Source organism: Mirounga angustirostris, unplaced genomic scaffold, assembly GCF_029215605.1.
Source record: "Mirounga angustirostris isolate CCGP_5_RB_7025 unplaced genomic scaffold, mMirAng1.0.hap1 SCAF_8, whole genome shotgun sequence".
NCBI lineage: Eukaryota > Metazoa > Chordata > Mammalia > Carnivora > Phocidae > Mirounga > Mirounga angustirostris.
The window spans coordinates 143,237,438-143,256,869 of NW_026991716.1; the positions used below are offsets into that span (position 1 = coordinate 143,237,438).

General features: G+C 51.0%; 1 protein-coding gene across 6 annotated transcripts in view; it reads right to left on the reverse strand.

The window, feature by feature from the left end:
• RPS6KA2 (ribosomal protein S6 kinase A2) overlaps window positions 1–19,432 on the reverse strand; it is a 339,623-nt gene that overhangs the window by 74,122 nt on the left and 246,069 nt on the right. For 5 of the 6 annotated variants that reach the window (XM_045865879.3, XM_045865877.3, XM_054505643.2 and 2 more), the window contains 2 exons: window positions 14,115–14,231; window positions 7,328–7,409 (listed from right to left, as the gene is read on the reverse strand). In XM_045865879.3, the coding sequence (XP_045721835.1) occupies window positions 7,328–7,409; window positions 14,115–14,231 (199 nt within the window). Of the gene's footprint in view, window positions 1–7,327; window positions 7,410–14,114; window positions 14,232–19,432 lie in introns of those variants that run through there. The other variant, XM_045865878.3, reaches the window with a different exon arrangement.

Here is a 19,432-nt window from a genome sequence, read left to right on the forward strand (position 1 = left end):
CCCTACATTTCACACAAAAATAAATCCCAGATCTATTAAAGAGTTAAGTGTTAAAAAAAAAATCAATCCATGAAAATGATAACAAAGAGGAATGGCCATCTGACGTCCGGTGGGGGATCTGTCTCATAAAAACAATGGAGACATTGCACACAGGGAAGAGGGAGAGATTGACTTACAAATGTCCACAGACCGGCCATCCGAGAGATGGTAACGTTAAAAGGCCAGTAAAGCACGTAGAGGTTGTGTGGGGCAAACAGGACGAGGGCCAGGAAGCTCCATAAATGCAGGAGCCCTGAGTGACCGTAGAGACAGAGCTAACAGCTCAGCTGGGGAGACGCGTCCACACTCACACGCGATGGCAGCAACTCCGGAGGTGTGCACGGCTCCTCCCCAGGTGCCAGGAAACAGGCTGTGTTCACACGGGGCACGGTTTCGTCAGCGTTGACACGGCGTCCCCGACCATCCGTGTCCGGGGACCCGCAGGGCAGTGGTTCCATAGAGTGGTGCCCCACGGCCGCGAGACCACGCGCGGGGGCCCATCACTCCCCGGGTCTGCGGATTCCGTCCAGCCGAGCAGAGCCCACGCCCCGCCCTCCCCGATGCCTCTCCCGGCCCCGCTGGTCGCTCTCGGGCCGGAGCCCGGGGTGGCTGGAAAGGCCTGGGCCGGCGGCTCGGCCACGTGATGCAGCCACGGAGCGTCCTGGCACCAAGAAAGACCCAGGCATGGACAGCAAATGCGTCGCCGCCTGGTGCGGTCTCCAGGCTGCCTCTGGGACAGCTCAGGCGCCGGGGGATTTTGATTCCTAAGACCTAGACACATAAAAAAGAAAGCCCAGAGAGGTGTTTCCTCCATCCCTGCATTGCTACGGTGTCAGTGAGTCACAGAACCTGGAGAGACGTCGCGACTGTGGCTGCCCTGCAACGTGGAGGATTAGGGGGACGTGGTTTTCACGACTGGCTTTGGTCTGTACGGCCTTCGGCATCCCCTGGGGCCAGCTGTGACCTTCATGTGTCCTTCAGCCATCATGGCCTGTGGCAGCCCCAAGCACTAAGATGAATGTGGAGATGCCCAAAAACTCACCCTATAGTGAAGGGCACTGTTTCCTTCCCAGGAAAACCAGGGAGGAGGTGCATTGTGCAATTACCAACATCTTCATGACTTCCAGGCAACACACTCCTTTAGACAACTTTAGATGTATCTACTCCTTTGTGCTCATGAAGAATTTAAAGTTTAAGACATTCCAACCTGTTAATTTGTTTACTCAACCACCTGGCCTGTTCTGGAGTTTTAGGAGTTAAAAAGGTGGCGAATGTCCCTTTCTGTAGTAACAGAATATCTCAAAACCCATAGTCCTTTGAGATGTCCTGTCAAGTGAGAAGCCAAAATGTAAGGCCTGTTTTTGCCGGCCAGCTTAATGGCTTGGCATCTTGGAGTGGAGAGGTGTTCAACCTCCATTCCCACCCTCATACACGTTCCTGAACTCCCCGAGAAATGGCCAGTCCAGTCTGAGAGCGCTAGTCGGAAATGCTCGAGTAGGATGGGAGTCCACGCGCAGGTGGGAGGTGAGCTCAGGATCGGCTCAGCGCCGTGACCACTCCTCACTGCTTCCTTCTCTTGCCCACAAAAACTCACTGGGTCTGAAATTATACCCCAAGCAGTCTTCTGGATGAGACTAAAATCTGTCCTCACACAATACATTTTAATCTTCAAAGGTCAAATTCATAGCAAAAAGTGGCCTCCCATGAGACGTTGTGTTGCTCGTGTTTGCTGGCCAAAACTCTGTACCATTCTTTAGTCCAGAGAAAAAAGAAAGGAAGAAAACTATAAATGATAAAAATAAAAAAATGGTAATCATGTTGGTTACCATACAAGGCCTCACTCCCCAAGATTTGTCTTTTTCTCTTTACCAGGTTATTTAAAGAGAGGGGGACATGGTTACTTAAGTCACTTCTTGACTAAAGACTCTTTTTGTGGATGAATCCCCAGCCCGTTTCTCTTCCGCATTTACACTGCACAGGCATTACGATGACAAGGAGGGACAGTCATCTATTTCCTACTTTATAACCCATCTACAAGCCAAGAAACAGTCCTGGTAGGAACAAACAGACGAAGGACCCCAAAGTACACAGGCGCTGTAGGATAACGTGCCTGTTCCCTACGGATGATGTTTATCTAAGGTACAGGGGGCCTCCAGGAGGCCCGAGACAGACAAGCAAGGGAAGTGTAAGGGGGAGTCATTGTCATTTTACTTTTTGTCCCAGACCATGTGCTGGGAAATAACCCCTGAATCCTGAAAGCCCTAAGGACAACTGGACGGCCGTGGCTTCCTGATATGGAAATGACAGCCTGGGTATGTGAGGGGACAGGCTGGGTCCCTGACACCTGCTATCACGGGAGGAGCACTGGATTCCACAGCTGCAAACCATGGGACGATGGTGAGGGCGTCACTGCTCTGTGCCTTAGTGAGGACCATGACACCAGGAGGGGCACTTAGAACGTGTGCTTGCAACTTGCTTTACTCTCCTCCCCACCTTGCTAACCCCCCACCCCTGGAATTGGCAATTCTCCAAATGTGAGCCAAATGACATTCATGAATTTGCCTGGAAATAAAATCTGTTCAAACTAAGGCGTTAATTGAAGCTGTTTCTGAGCAAGTCAGTGTCCTAGAATGAATCGTATCAGTGTAAGAGAAAAAGAATCAATATAACGGTGCGGGAAATAGCGTTCTGAGGTCTGAGGCCACCTGTCCTGAGTCAGACGGGGGACTGGCTCAAACGCTGTAATCAGGATGAATGTAACCGTGCGTGTCCACCCCGGCCACCGCACACCCAGCGCTCCCAGCCCATCTGCTGACAGTCCTGGGGATGTCATCAGAGTTCTACGTCATAAGGAAAGGATGAACGATGAGCAGAACAGCCCCAGTCGGTGATCTGACGAGCTTGGGAGCGGCCAGGTCCCCCCACGGCCTCCATCCTCATGGCTGGCGGCCCTCCCACCCCTGCCGACAAACACATTTGCCATAACCATAACTGGCCAGGAGTCACGGAACTTGCTCAACAAAGAGATTTTGCCAGAATAATGTATTTTTCCCTTTAGAATCAATAGAACAGGACAGAATAACACTCATTTCCTTCAAAGCAGGGAATGCCCACCTTTGGGCTTAGAAAGCTGACTTATAGGGAAGATGGTTGAAAAATGAGTTCTGCGTGAAAACACAGGTGAAGACCTATCAGGAAACTGCCATTGCAAAGAAGAACTCTTTCATGCAGGAAGCCCTTCCACGCGGTGGAGGATGGCCCGGGGAAAGGAGAGAGCGCTAACCAGGAGCTCTGCCGCGGGTTGTGCGTTTGGGCTCCTGTGCAGCTTCCGGTCCTTCGTGGCAATTAACGAACATGGTGGTAGCTACAGACCCTGGGACCGGAGGAAGACGGAATTCTTTCTAACCAGACGGCAATTAATATCCAACCTCCCTCCTCACTCCTGCACGCAATCAGACCTACCCAAATCTAGACAGGAAAAGCCCTAACGCATCTCCAGGTTTCATGGAAAAAAGGAGCAGGGCTGAGGACAGCTGACCCTGGCCTTCGCCATGCCTGCAGCACCTGATGCACACCGTGGAAGTATTTCTTACGTCAGCAACACCACGAGGCAGGTACTCTCACGGGCATCACCCCATTCTAAGTAGGAGGGAGAGGCTCCCCACCGTGACACGGCCCGCAGAGGTGAAGCAAGACGCGCCCCAGGGCCCAGGTGTGTGCTCCCGACCGCAGTATTGGGGTCCTCTCCCTTCTCGTGTTGACACCCAACCAGACCAACCGACCCAGAACCACGGGGGTGGCCCCCGGCAGCAGAAGCCGTGGAAGTCTCGCAGGTGATTCCAGCTGGGGCCACTCTTGGGAGCCACTGTTACTAACGTGGGCGGCAGTCCCTACTTGCTGACTCACCAACCAGGGGATGGAGACCAGCTGTCTTCATTCCTGGTCTCATGCTGGGGACCATGTCTACGGTCACTTGAGCCCTATTCCCTTAGAACACGAACGGGGCATCAGCCTTTGGACTCGTGATGTTTGGAATGCTTTATATGGAATTATTACTGGAACAACTCAGTGTTGAGGACTGAATACAGAGTTAGGAAAGAAGGGAAACATTTGCAAAGGGTCCTCAAGCCAGGAGGAAGCAAGCAGCCCTGCCCTGCGAGGCGGGAGGAGGTGCTGGAAGACAGGCGGGGGCTGGGGGGGGGCGGCCAGCTCGTCACACCCTCAGATGCTGAGCAGTTGACATTTCCCTTATGAGTGATGTGCCGCCTCCTTAAAGAAAGGGGCAGGTGCCTGACAGCTCTAAAGGCATGTAAAGATAAAACAGAGCTGTCAGAAACCATTATTCTCCTGTCAAGTTATCTGGAATGTCACTGACAGCAATTCTCTCTTCTGCACACACGACAGTCACCCGTGTTTTTGAGAAACAATCTGGAGTTTTATGACAATTTCTGCAAGTCCTCCGCCCCCTTTTCATGTTTACCTTCTCAGTGTGATTTCACTATTCGAATTCCTCGCATTTTCGCTCTGGGGGGTTGTCTGTACTTCCGGGTGTCGCTGGCGAGCGGGGAGCGTCACCCCCACGGTTACCGTGCATTCCTTGTCTCTCTCGAACACTCTGCGGGATGACTAATCAGCTTGCAAACTGGGGCCCACGTGAAGGTGGAGAGGATCTGAAGAACTCGGGCTCATGGAATGCGGAGGTGGTGGAGCTCACCAGGATTTCAGTAATCCTTTGAGCCAAGCCTCTTCTTCCATGAGTGAGGAAGGAGGGAGGCTCAGAGAGCCTCAGCGCCCCCTCCCTCTGGTGCACACAGACACCTGGCCTCCTTCCTGCACATACTCGGTCCTCCAATGACTCGAAGCACTGTTTTGTCAATCTTTTTACTTTCTTTTTAAAAATTCTTAATTTGAATTCAATTAATTAACATATAATGTATTATTAGTTTCAGAGGTCGAGTTTAGTGACTCATCAGTTGCGTATAACACCCAGTGCTCATTACATCACATGGCCTCCTTAATGCCCATCACCCAGTTACCCCATCTCCCCACTCCCCTCCCCTCTAGTGACCCTCAGTGTGTTTCCTGAGATTAAGAGTCTCTTATGGTTTGTCTCCCTCTCTGATTTCATCTTGTTTTATTTTTTCCTCTCTTCCCCTATGGTCCTCTGTTTTGTTTCTTAAATTCCACATATCAGTGAGATCTTATGATACTTGTCTTTCTCTGACTGACTTATTTCGTTCAGCATAATACCCTCTAGTTCCATCCATGTCATTGCAAATGGCAAGATTTCATTTTTTTGATGACTGCCTAATACTCCATTGTATATACATATACCACCTTTTTATTGTCTCTTAAGAAAATAAATGTCAATTGCATTTCTGGAAAAAAATCTATTCTTCCGTGGTGGACCAGTATGGAAAGCCGAAACAGTAAAGGATGTCAAATAATGTTTTGTTTGAAAGACAGCTTTTAAAGAAGCACAAGGACATGGGAAATCTTCCTATTCTTTTACACTTATATGGCTCATTCTCACGCATAAATACAATTTTACATCATCAAGCACATGCTCCAGAGTATTTTACAAATAACTTTACATTATAAGAAGTCAAACATGTTTTATTTTTGTTGAGAACTTAAAATATAGAGTATAGGGGGGAAAATAAAAGTTATCGGTAATCTTGAGACTGTTTTCATTTTGGCCTACTTCCTACTAGCATGACGTCTCCTACCTGCCCATATACGCACGGACCTGTACTGACAGAGATGCTCATGCATTTAACAACATGATGATCGCTCTGCAGACACAGCTTTCTGTCCTGTCTGACCCATGTAACACTGTGCCCAGGGCACTTTCTCAAGGACACTGGGTTGGATTACAAACAAATGTGGAGATGTGCATCCGTGCAGGGTGAATCACTGAGCTGGAGTGCTTGGCACGAGCTCAGAGTTCAAGGTTAACGCTGATGGAGTGCAGGTTGAGCAGTGGGTTAACAGAGCAAAGTCGAGCTCCTTGACTGGACTTCGCACCTCCAGAGCCGGTGCATGGCCGCGGATTCCCTTCCAGCGGTTCCAGTGTCACTCCGACTTTCCTCCCTTTCCTCCCAGGGGCAGGGGACGGTGAGGTCGTATTTGAGGGGAAGAAGGGACAGTTGTGATCAAAGGGAAAAGGAACCATTTAAGGTCCCAGCCTTGAACAACCTCCTTTGGAAGAACATTTGCTCTCCTTGGAATACCTAGGATGTGCAAGTCTATATTTATATGGTTTACGTATTTCCTGGCCTAAACTGTTGGTTATCTTATTTGCCAGCCAATAGTAAGTGACGTGTGTGCAGAGAATGTTATATTCCTTGTATCGCCCCCTGAATGTACTTGCTGAGGACATTGTCTTAAGACCTAAAAACACACATGCGGCCTTGACATCTTTGAGCCTCACAGAGCCCCTTGCCCTTGACAGATAGCTCCCCACCTTGCAGTTCCTGGATAAGCTGGAGCAGCTACACCCCCATCTGGTCCTCACCAGGCTTCAGCTCCCTACCAGCTTACAGAATGATTCAAACAGGCCCAGCACATCCTCTGTGGGCACTGGGGGCCACCTTGCCTTCTTGTTACTATAAAGCCTGCCTCCTCCAGCCTGTCCTCGGTGGCTCTGCTCCTCCCTCCTCCCTCTGCTCCTCCCCAGGCTGATGAGTGTATATGACCAATAAACTCTGCCGCACCTGCCCGGGGCCTGCTGTGTGTGCTGGGACATCTTACACTGCTTAGGGGACGAGCCCCTCCCTCACCAACGGGGAGAGTGGGCGGGGATCAGAGCGTAGCAGGTGCTCAGCTCTCCCGTGCTGTTGGCTATGAGACTGTGAGCCAGGAATGGGGATCTTGGATGCGGTTTTATTTTGACACGTTTTTTTGAAACTGAGCAATCCAGTCTCACTGAGGATTCAGGCTGAGTTGTGGTCCACAGGCAGCCATACGACCTGCTTCTGCTTTCTTCCCTGATGAGCTATTTTCCAAATCGTACGCCACAGCCGGACATATGTGGGAGAATGGTATTTACGCAATATGGCTTTCTCTCTGAAAATTGTGGAAATTTTGCAGGGATATGTTAAATGTCCAGGGAAATGTTTATACTGTTTATCGTCAGCCTGAGAGTAACGTGTCTGATATACTCCTTCAGAGACAACTTCAGAAATCACGCGATACGAAATAGAATGCGTATTTACGCAAACAGTCGGCAGCGCACGAACCACAGTTGGCGTCTCAAACACGGCCAGCCCCCTCGTGAAATGCTCACCTTTCAAGGTAGCTTTCTTAAGGACTTTCATTGCATATAGCTGCCCAGCATCAGATCCCTTGGTCTTCCTCACCAGGAACACCTGATAAAGAGAGCACGCAACATCTGAGATTGGGAAGACTTGGAACTCCTTGTCCTTATTTGATTTGACAAGGTGATATACAAGGGAGTTTAGGGGAAAAAATCCAATAAAATAAATACGTAAAATTTCCTCCAGCATCTAGGCTGCTGGGACAAATGTCATCTAACTGACTGCAACTCTGTGATGAAAAGCATCACGTGTGTGTGTGAAGAGTCGTTTGTTTTTGGCACACTAACTTTGTCCTAAACGTTTTCTAGCAAAGGTATTACCACCCTTCTGGAAAACAAAAAAGAGACCAGTTGTTTAGAAAAACAGATAATATTCTGAAATTTTAAGGGAGATCATTTGGCTTATTCTAAATATCCCTTTGTAAGTCCTCGCTGGGAAGCCACCATGAGAGTTCCTGCCAATCACATGGAATAGACTCTGATTCTCAAGATAATCTGGGTTCTCTTATTTTGAGCTTTCTTCACCCCAATTTTAGCTTTGAGCAGAGTTAAATTTATAGAGAGTTTCTTTTTCTTTTTTTAAATAGAGTGGGTTTCTAAAAGGCTCTTAGAGACACTTGTTGGATCTTTAATGACATTTTTGAAACACATTTTGAGGTACAACATCAAGGAAAACCAAAGAGAAAATTGCTTGAGAAGCTGAGCGAGCTTAGGGTCACAGTCACGACTGTTGAACAGGATGAGTAAACACACACCCCCCCCCCGGGGCACTGACGGCAGATGCGGAGATCCACTGGCATCATAGAGACCGCCACGTGGATGACGCGTGCTATCCAGGGCAGGGGCCACCACGAGGGTGACGGGGACCCACCCCCTTCCCTAAATGCCTGCCTCACAGACCCTCGAAGCCAGAAAGACCTGCCACTGCACATGCCTCCAGGGCTACAGCGTCTCCCGCGGGGGACAGAGACCAACAGCTTCCCCCTCAGGGAGGAGAGTGAAGGGGAAGAAGATGGCTGAGGGCAGGTCTCCAGAGCAGAGGGTCTGCTGTCCCCACAGGACACGGCTTCCAGTTCCAGTGACCTGGAAGATACCAAGTTCCAGCAGAGGAACGTGGGTTCATGGGGTCGGTCCTCGGATCACCGTGTGCCCTGGAGCCCAGGCAGCTGCCTCCTGACCCAGAGCGGGTCCTGGCCCTGGGACAGCTCCTTCCCCACTGCTCTCAGGTCACAAATCGGGGTCAATGCCAACGACCCCTTGCCTCCCCCGGCCCACACAAAAATGAGGGCAAGAGGGCCAGGCCGGCCCCACTGGATGCTGCCTCCAGGAATGAGGGGCCCAGGCAATCGTGGACAATTAGAAGTAGAATCACCCTTTTCTATTGGATTCGGACTATTGCGTCACTGAGTGTTAATATTTATCTTTGGGGCACATTTGACATGTCTCTGTGTTGGCTGGATGAAGCAGGCTGTGGGGCAGACCCCCAGGGAGAGAGTCTAGGGTCTCTCCCTCAGCGAGCACAGATGCACAGGATGAGACACGAGCCTGTGTGACGAGGGCTCTGCCGGGGGAACGTCCAGCTGGGGACGAGCCTCCCGATGGGCAGGTAGAGCTGCCCCCAGTTGTCAGAAAGGGGGGTGTGCAGAGAAAAACTTTAGTGTCCGACATGTTGAGTCCTCTGACTCACGGGAAGTCATGGGCCCTGCGGTGTGTCTGCTCACGCTGTGGTCCCCTCAGGTCTCCAAGCCCTGTCCCCGGCTGGCGCGGGCCAGTGAGCGAAGGGGAGTAGCCAGGATGCAGGTGATGGGCAGCAAACCAGTGAGCAGGTGGGAGAGGCTGGGGGCCCTCCTGAGGGGCCTGGGCCCAAGCCTCAGTGCCCAGCACCCTGGAAAGAAAGCTGCGCCCTGAAAGGCATGGGGGTGAGGGGGAGGGGTGTCTGTGGCAGGGAAGGGGTTGCTGGCTAAACAGCTGTGACTCTAGCAGAGAGGGACCTCTGGGGTCAGAGCACTGCGGAACTGGAGCAAAACACTCCAGCTGAGCCCTGGCCGTGGGGCCGCGGGGGAGCCAGCCTGGGCCACTGAGTCATGGTGCAGAGAAGACGCGGTGGCTCCTTGTTCAAGCCCTCTGTGCGCCTCGGCTGGGGCCAGTAAAACTACTGACTCTTTACAGTGAAGCCTACTGGTTAGCCCCAAGACGAGGCATTCTTAGAATCAGAAGACCAGCAACAGCAATAAGACCCTCTTCCAAAATGTGCAATATCGAAACCATCTTTTCTGCCTGCATCTTCATCCCTTTGTCCACCTGTTCTCTTGCAATATGAGGAGCAGGTGCATGACACACACGGAAACGTGCATGAGGGCAGACATAGGAGCTTGAGGACTAGTGGAAACCCCGTCCCACTGAAGACGACACCGGAAGCCGAGTTCATGGGGGCTTCCACCCACTAAGAGTATCGCAAATGATGTTAGATTTTGCATGAAGCGTTGCACATCAAACCTTCTTCTCTATTGTATTTCAGGCTTTTAAAAATGAGATGATTGATTGTGATGGCAATTTGTATGCATCTGTTATTAAAAGAGTGCTTTTATTTTTTAAAAGAACTGGAAAAAATTCCATTCTTGCTGTGATTGTGAAGCCCCCACTACGCGTGGGGCTGGGGGCTACAACTCGAACCACAGCGGGAGGGACCCCCTGGGCAAGCAGGGCCCGACAGGAGGTAAACAGAGCCTTGAGGGCATGAACTACGGGGTCATAAGTGCCACCAGTGAATGTGGTCACGAGCAAGGAGCTGGGCTCACGAGCTGTAGGTGACCGCTCCCGACCACCGCCCCGCACCTCGTCCTCTGGTGCTGGACGCGCATCGGTCAGGAACACATTTGGACACAGTGAAATAGGTTCTGGATAATTCCAGCAATTTCAGCACATAGTGGCCGACCTTCTGTCTCTAATTCAGCTTTAACGGGCTCCCCATGTTGTTCTCGACTTCCTCTTCAGCAGCTCAGCATGTGACATGCAAGGACATTATGTGGGGACACACAGAGACAGATGCTGTGTCATCCTAAATCGCCCCAAATCTTCAGGTGTCATCGTGATCAGCGAAACCACTGCCTGATTCTCTCAGCGAACTTTTCGGCTCTCAGAGCTACAACGTCGCGATTGGTCTCCAGTGTTCTCCAACGCAGGAGCCGACCTGGTGGCGGCCGTGCCCTTTCAGAGGATGTTAGGGGGACAATGTCCTCAAAAGGAAGATATTTAAAGACCCATTCTTATTTGCTACCAATTAAGTGATAGGAAAGCAAGGGCATGTTTTTATTTGGTTTGATCCCTTCTTAGAATGTGGGAATTGTAATCTGCATATTATTTTAAAGAAAAGAATGTTCCCATACAGATCCCTGGTGTTTATCCATGAGGAACACCAAGGAGCAGGCAAGGGGATGCGGAGGAGGGTGATGGCATTGCTTTTGGACTCTCCTGCCTGCAGACTCTCAAGGAGCGCCTGGTCTATACTATGCACCTGAGCACCTGGTGTGCACCACTCGCCGGAGCACCTGAACATACCGTGCCACATCTTCCAGAGTTTCACTGCTTTCCCAGTTCAATGCTTAAATCTCTTTGAGGACAAGGCTGTTTCTCCTGTCCAAGCACCACTGCTTCCTTTGCTCTCTGGACACCCTTGAAATCATGATGGCTTGACAATTTACTAAGAACCAGAGATGTTCTCCATTGTTCCCAGCAAACTGCTCTGCAAACCAGTTAACTTGCTTCCTACACTTTGCAGGACTGACTTGGAGAGGAGAGCAGGCGCTGCTCTCCGTGTGGTCCCGCACGGGGACCTGCAGGCTGCAGCCCCCACCCGTCCCTCAGAGATGCTGCCCCTGGGAGTCATCCTCTGGGGCTTGGGGCTCCTTCTGGCTGCACAAGCAGATTCACAGCAGCTGAGGGAAGAGCCATCAGGGCCCCTCCCCTGGGCGGGATGGCAAAGGCATGCTGACGGACCCTGGGACAAGCCTGCCGTCGGAAGCAGGCATCAGTGCGAAGGCCAAGTGGCAGAGACAGCATTTTACTCCTTCCTGCATCTCCAGCATCTGCAATCGCTGCACGGAGGAAAGACAGAATGGAGGTACCTGGTGACAGGTGAACGGAGGGGCCCAGTGACAGGTGAACGGAGGGAACTCAGTGACAGGTGAACGGAGGGGCCCAGGGAGAGGTGAACAGAGGGGCCCAGTGACAGGTGAACGGAGGGGCCCAGTGACAGGTGAATGGAGGTGCCTGGTAACAGGTGAATGGAGGGGCCCAGTGACAGATGAATGGAGGGGCCCAGTGACAGGTGAACAGAGGGAACTCAGTGATAGGTGAAAGGAAGGCCCAGTGACAGGTGAATGGAGGAGCCCAGAGAGAGGTGAACAAGAGGGGCCCAGTGACAGGTGAACGGAGGGGCCTGGTAACAGGTGAATGGAGGGGCCCAGTGACAGGTGAACAGAGGGAATTCAGTGATAGGTGAAAGGAGGGACCCAGGGAGAGGTGAACGGAGGGGCCCAGGGAGAGGTGAACAGAGGGGCCCAGTGATGGGTGAACGGAGGGGCCAAGGACAGGTGAATGGAGGAAACTCAGTGATATGTAAATGGAGGGGCCCGGTGACATGTGAACAGAGGGTCCCATTGACAGGTGAATGGAGGGTCCCAGTGACAGGTGAATGGAGGGTCCCAGTGACAGGTGAATGGAGGGGCCCAGTGACAGGTGAGCAGAGAGGCTCAGGGACAGGTGAGCAGAGAGGCCCAGTGACGGGTGAACGGAGGGGCCCAAGGACAGGTGAATGGAGGAAACTCAGTGATATGTGAATGGAGGGGCCCGGTGACATGTGAACAGAGGGGCCCATTGACAGGTGAACGGAGGGTCCCAGTGACAGGTGAATGGAGGGTCCCAGTGACAGGTGAATGGAGGGGCCAAGTGACAGGTGAGCAGAGAGGCTCAGGGACAGGTGAGCAGAGAGGCCCAGGGACAGGTGAACAGAGGGGCCCAGTGACAGGTGAATGGAGGGGCCCAGTGACAGGTGAACGGAGGGGCCCAGTGACAGGTGAACCGAGGGGCCCAGTGACAGGTGAATGGAGGGGCCCAGTGACAGGTGAATGGAGGGGAGGGGCCCAGTGACAGGTGAATGGAGGGGCCCAGTGACAGGTGAATGGAGGGGCCCAGGGAGAGGTGAACGGAAGAGCCCAGCAACAGGTGAATACAACCCGGGAATGCTAGAGTCCAGATTCATTCTCTTTGCTCTTGGGTGAAGAGGCAAGAAGTGAAATCTCTCTAACAGGAGCTTTCTGCAGGAAATTTGCTTGTCTCTATTCCGAAATCCTAGTTCTTAGACAAAGAATGATGCCTTCTCTTTTTTTCTGACATTTCTAATTAACAGCCGCTATTCCATTACCACATAAATAGGCTCTGCCTTATGCTTTTAGTAACGCTCCTTACGCTGTGAGACACTGAAGTCTTCATTCCCTGCTTCCAAAAATACCTTATGATCCACATTAAAAAGCCATTTCTGTAGGACACGAAACTGTGAATATTGGAAATTGGGTGTTGTTCCAAACGAGTGTGTTTGTATATGTGTCAGTGTGTACACCTCCTTCCCATGTGGCCGTACAAAAGTGGAACACAAAACAGAAAGACTACCGTATACGCAGGCCAAAAGATAAGTTTTGCAAGCAATCAAATTTTCACGGTGTGTAAGAGACTTTCCAGAACATCATTAATGCACTATTAGTTGTGCATTAAATCAACAGACGCTAGATTTCATCTCGGCACAAAGTCCTCCGAAGAACGGAGAGATTTGGTGAATGTCCACGTTCCACACAAAACGACTCTTTTACAGGTCCAGGCCGCCGTTCTGCTTGTGCCCCAGGGAAGGACTGTACTGCTCTTCTCAGGCCCCGATATTCCAGAAATCACGCCCTCAGAGTCTATGGATTTCTCACTGTTACACGGGGACGTGGAGGAACCAGCACTGCAATGGAAGAACTCGCACGTTGTTGTAACTGAGGATCCCTTGGCATCCTGCCGGACTGGGATGTGGCCCGAGAGAAGGGCCGAGCACTTCTCATCCTGGGAGGGATCAGCCTGCACCACACCTTGACGGTGACGCAGAAAGGGCACGATTCTGTGCGTAGATACAGCTGAGACAACGGCTGGGTGGGATCCAGTCTTCTTCAGTCATAGAATAACCACAAGGTTTATGCCATCCCCATTGTGTAGAGAGGGAAACTGAGGCTCAGAGAGCAAGAAATGCACAGCTGAGGAGAGGAGGCCAGTGGCGAGGCCCAGCCTCCCTGACTCCCGAGTGCCAGTCGCATGCTGGTCGCGAAGGGCGCTGCTTTCTTCCTTCTTGTTGAGTCTGCGCTTTTGGAGAGGCATTGGCTCAAGGTCAAGAACCGTCCTCACGGTCATGTTGGGTAGAGGCCTAGGGAACTCTGAAGGCCACGGTGTGGGGTATTCTCACGGGCCCACACCATTGTGGTTCGCACAGCTGCGTGTCACAGAATCGTAACCGTGCAAAGTGCGCGTGGGTGGCAGGGAATACGGGACCCCGCAAACGGGGGCTGCCCGTGAGTCTCCCTCCCTCGGCCTCAGGGCCGCGGCTCCCATGTTCACGAGCCAACCCAGCCATCGCTCACGCGCCCCGACATTCAAGTGCTCTCCGCCTTGGCACGGGGGACCTGCCACAGTGTGTGAGACTCACTCAGAGGGAATCAAAGCTCCAACTTACCTTTCCATAGGATCCTTGTCCTAGAACTTTCAGGAGTTCAAACTGGGAAGGGTCGGCCTTCTCAAAGCCTTCCTTTACATGGTGGCTGATGTCGATTTCCTTGACAGTGCCTTCCTCCTGCAAGAGAGCGGTGGTACATGGTGAATACACCCATCAGCAGGCTCCTCTGCATTCACCACACTCCCGTCCTACACTGAAGTTACGACACGCTGGGTCGTGTTATGGACTTTGAGGACCGCAGTGAAGGCAGGGAAAATCTCTTCCAACCCTCAAGGTTTTCCAGCCGGACTGAGGATTGAATTTACATGAGACCGATTAATAGGAGAAAAAAAATCAAAGTATTATTCCATGTGCACAGAGGCCCAATAACGAAGCTGAGACCTAGAGAAATGACCAGAGCAGGCAGTTTTTATTCTTTTTTTTTTAAGATTCTATTTATTTGAGAGAGAGAGAGAGCACAGACAGGGTGAGGGGAGAAGCAGACTCCCCGCTGAGCAGGGAGCCCGATGCGGGGCTCGATCCCGGGACTCCAGGATCATGACCTGAGCCGAAGGCAGACGCTTCACCGACTGAGCCACCCAGGCGCCCCCAGTTTTTACTCTTTATAGACAAAGGGACAACAACAAATCTGTCAGGGATGGGCAAGACAAGGAAAGCTTGACTTTGGGAGCTTCAGTTAATTAGGAATTATAAGAGGATTTGGGCTGGGGCAGTAAACTGGGAAAAAGTAGCAAAGGCTCCTGTCTCTGGGGACAGGCTGTCTCTATTTCCTGGTGACGAAGGGTACCCTCCCCGGGGCGGGGGGTGGTACTGTGACACGTGGGACATCACAGAGCTTTACGCCATCATCCTTCTCTGTGCCTATCTCAGGAAGCAGGCCGGGGAGCTCTCGCTTGCTTCTTTTCCACATGGATATTTGTCATTTGGTCTCATCTCAAGGACTCGTCAGGAGCTCTCCACAAAATCCATTCTGTGTCCAACAGTTTGGGCAAAAGTTGGGATAGGGATGATTATGGGACCCGTGCGGCAGGATGGACCTCTGAGATCTGGCTCAATGTCAGCGGGGCTGTGCTGAAAAGGGCCGTTGACAGGCTCCCTACGTGGCCGTGGTTTGTGAAACGCAGATGTGTGTCCTCCTCCTCCTTCCTGAAGGATACCTTTGCCAGAGCTAATGCAAAGTGCATTCCGTTGGTCTCCCAGAGACTAACGGTCAGAAGAAGCAGTCAGACAAGATTTTTCTGCCAGGCCAGAAGCAAGATTTCCCAGTAGGAAAAAAAAAAAAAGTCCTTGTTCTTTAAATTGGCATGGACAGAAATCACTACGATTTTTCGTCAGAGAACTTCCTATCCCCACAGATGCATCACTTCACTTACAACAGGGTGAATCCACCCAATGCCAGCAATCTGAAGTTGGGAAGCTGGGAAAGAGGCGTTTTTCCTGACAGTAGAGGCTCACTGTTGCTCAGTGCCTCGCTGTGCTTCTCTGGGACTCCCCTTCCAGCCCCTCCATCCGAGCACTCACCCCTGCTCTACCATCTTGGCATCGGGCGAGGTGTTGAAAAACAGCAGAATGGGCTGGCTGAAAAGCTCATCTAAAAATAGCGCCCAGTAATCACAAGCACATTGTGTTCTGGGCACTCAGGACTTCTCATTGTTTCTTTCATTCCTTAAGAAATTGTTTTGAAGTAGAGATTCAGTCCGAGTCAGGCCCAGAGCTACAAGTGTTAGAGATGGGTTTCCACTCCTGGGGCTCAGGGACACCACCCCTTCTCCCTGGAGTTAGTCGAAGAGCAGCTGTTTTCAAGTGAAATCGTAATAGCAGTAATTTACATGACAGGGGTCTCTCTAAAATGTACGGAGATTTCGGTTTCTCAAAAGTTACGAATTGTTATATTTTATCTCTGCGTAACCAGTTTTGGACACCTTTAAAGTAGACCAAGGTCGTACGCGCCGCAAAACCTCACTGCAGGTCAGGAGCCTGTGCAGGAATGTTTTGCTTTTTCTCTTCCCATGGTTAAGAGAACGCTCCAATTTCTACATCTTTGAGGATTATTTGCCATTTTTGTAGAAACAGTGGTTTTTCTAATTGTGAACAGAAACAAATGAAAATAGCCAAAATGGATTCTTTTTGATCAGTTCCTAAGATTCCTAGGAGCTCAGTTAGGAGACCAATTAGAATGTCATTGATTTGTGATCACTTCTTGAATAAAAAAGTAAGGCTCGGGGGCAAAGGTCACCCAATTGGGGATTATATTTAGACTGTAGTCTGGGGTGGAGGTCACAGTTGAAGACATTCCCGCTTTCGGCCTCAAGCCTCCTAGACCTGCAGACCCTGTAGGCTCAGGAGACCGAGCAGCTTCTGGAAGGAACGTCTCCATTTAGCACAGGAAGGGAAAGCGACCGCGGGACCCTCAGCTTCACCGTGGTGCCTGGTTTCCCACAAAGACTGCACTCTGCGGGCCTGCAGCAGACTTTGATTTCCCACTCAGAAATCAAGGCCAAAGCCGAAGTTCAAAACACTTCTCCAAGTCCCCATAGACACATAGATGCTATCCTTCCCTGCTGTTGACTTGTCAACTGAAGAAAGAGATGGAAGATGATTGGTCACTTAAGTGAGAACAAAGTGCCCCTTTCCTGTTAATGAAGCACTTTCCAGCAGTGGGCCCACTGACCACCCTCTCCCTACGGCGCAGCCCGCTGGGAGTCCCCCAGAATTCCGATTTCCCTCCTGAATGAACTTCCATCACACAGCCGCGGTAATTCGGCACCTGCATTACGAACAAGGTCATAATTTCCTGAATCCCGTCTTTCTGTGACTTCATTTTGGTAAGAGACACATCAACAGTCACAGTGCTGAATAGAGAGTCAAATTCAACACTGTCGTGGGCGCAGAGTGGGAGAGGGACAGTGTCCACTCAGATGGCCAAGGAGCCCGGGGACAACGGGGGCGTGCACTCTTGGCTTGGCCTCCAATCACACTTCACAGCACATGTGTGTTTCATGACGATTCCAGATCATTCCTCCTCTTCAGCTGCTCTTTGTGGAGAGCCAGAGGCCCACAGTGGCGGTAAGTGAGGTCACTCAACCCGCTGGGACGCCGTCAGGTGGCATTCTTACAGTGGGAGCCCGCTGTGCCCAGTCCCTGGACATTCCCACCGCGTCCCTGCTCCTGGAGCGCCAGCCGGTGAAGCTGACTTCTCCTCCCTGTCCACCGCGCCCCCTTCCATTTCAGAAGTTTACCTTCTTAACATTTCAAATCAAAGGCTTACAAACAAATCTCTCAGAACATTTCAAGTGTTTTGTATTCTTGCTGTCCAAGAATTTAGAGCAAACGTACCCAAAGCACATAGCTAGTTTCACCCCCGAGAATGGCATCAGAAACCTCAGAACTCTCTTCCCTGATCACATTGCAATGCGGTTCATTTCCCACGTGAAATCACTAAGGTCTTTAAGAGCAAAGACTCTCAGTTATCCCTAAGGAACCAAGAGTGTCACATTTTCGATTTCAGAGTTTTGCATTTGTAGTGACATTTTGGCTTGAATTTGCCTGAGGATACTTTGCTTTTCTCTTTCCCCAGAACTTAAAAGAAAGAAAGAGGGGAGGGGAAGGGAGGGGAGGGGAGGGGAGGGGAGGGGAGGGGAGGTTGATCCCGTGCTGACCACAGTGGCCCGTGTGCCTAGATGCAGGCAGGGAGGGGAACATGTCCAGGCATGTCTGCTCTTGTTTCCGGATGGAACGGCCTATTTTCTGGATGATCACTGCCCTAAAGGGCAACTAGAATTATAATATCACCCATGTGTCATTTTGAAATAAATGCCTTTTCTTTGTTATCAGGCAGGCCATTTTATGTAGAACTCTGTGGATTTTAATGTTATTCCTTTCAGAAAATAAACTCTGTCCCTAAATGCTCTACATATGGCACTAAAGATTTGGTTTCTAGTGTGATTCCTGTGAATGGGTATTTTTTTTTTTTTAATAACTTGAGAAATTTGGTGGGGAGAAAGTGGTACCTTGCTTCACAAGCAAGAGGATTTCAAAAATGTTCTAATGAGATAAAAGCTAGAGAAATAAATTGTTTAAATGACATCAATATGTGACAAGATAATTTGTGACAATGAATTTTTTAAGTCCCCGTTGAATTGTTTTTGAACTTCTGACGGATCACAGAGCTTCGTGGGCAGGTACCCAGCAGTGGTCGTGAGAGGCTGGTGGCTGCAGAGAGTGATGAAAGTGGGCGGGGGGGGGGGGGGGGCACCTCACAGCTGTCCCCTCCTCCCTGCACTGAGGTCACTTTCTTAGAATGTCCTCCATCCCGAAACATCTGTTATTCATGTCATTTTTGAAGGGAGAATATTTGTGAAAAGCACGTGCAAATCAAAAGTTTTGAACTATTAATGATAAAGACATAGAAAATAGAAGTTGGGCAAGTGTTAGCTTCACCTCCAGAACAGGGGGAGAGTTCATTCTAGAAATCACCAATTCACAGGTGGGATATCAATTCCCATGCAGGGTACAGAGTGGAGGATTAAACAGGTGGTTTATAAAAGTGTAGAAAAGAACAAGGAAAGGACCTAGCCTCTGAGTCTCTGGGAGCAAGTCCTTCAGAACCCCTGGGGGAGCTAGGAGCTGGTTAAATGTGCAGATCCCGGGGTGCGGGGGCAAGGCCTGGAATCTGTGAAGGACAGGGTCCTAGCTCAGAACACAGAACTGGGTTTCACTTAGCTTCCCTGCTCACACCAGCACTCTTTCCCCTCCTGTGCTTCCCACCAGCTTATGTGGATGCTCTATCTACTCAGTGAAAATAAAAATTTCATTGTCCCCCCACCCCCAAGTTCACCAGGTGCAGACACAACTCAGAAAGGATTTTCCAAACTCAGGGTCTCTGGTACCTCCACTACCCACTGGCATCCGGCTCCCACCACCTCACACCAAGTCATGACAGGGTGCTAACTCCAGGGGTCAGATCCCCGAGCTCCCCGCCTCTCTGTCTTCCTTGGGACATTTTCCTCACTGGCATCCAGGATGTCCTGCTCCCTGGGACCCTCCTACCTCCCCATTCTCTGTCTCCGTTCCTCCTTCCTTCTCTCTCTGCCTCCCAGCATCCTGCCACACCCACCTCAGTCCCTGGCCTTCTCCCCTGTGGTCGCCCCCCCTTGGACCACACCCCGTCCTGGGGATTTATGCCGACCTCAGACGGGACCTCTCCCCAGGACTCCGACTCTGGAGGCCCACCACAGGCAGCTGAATGTGTGCGAGAGCCATCTGAGGGGACATGGCATCTCATGTCCTCCTTGAGGCTTTCCTTCATGCAGGGGTGG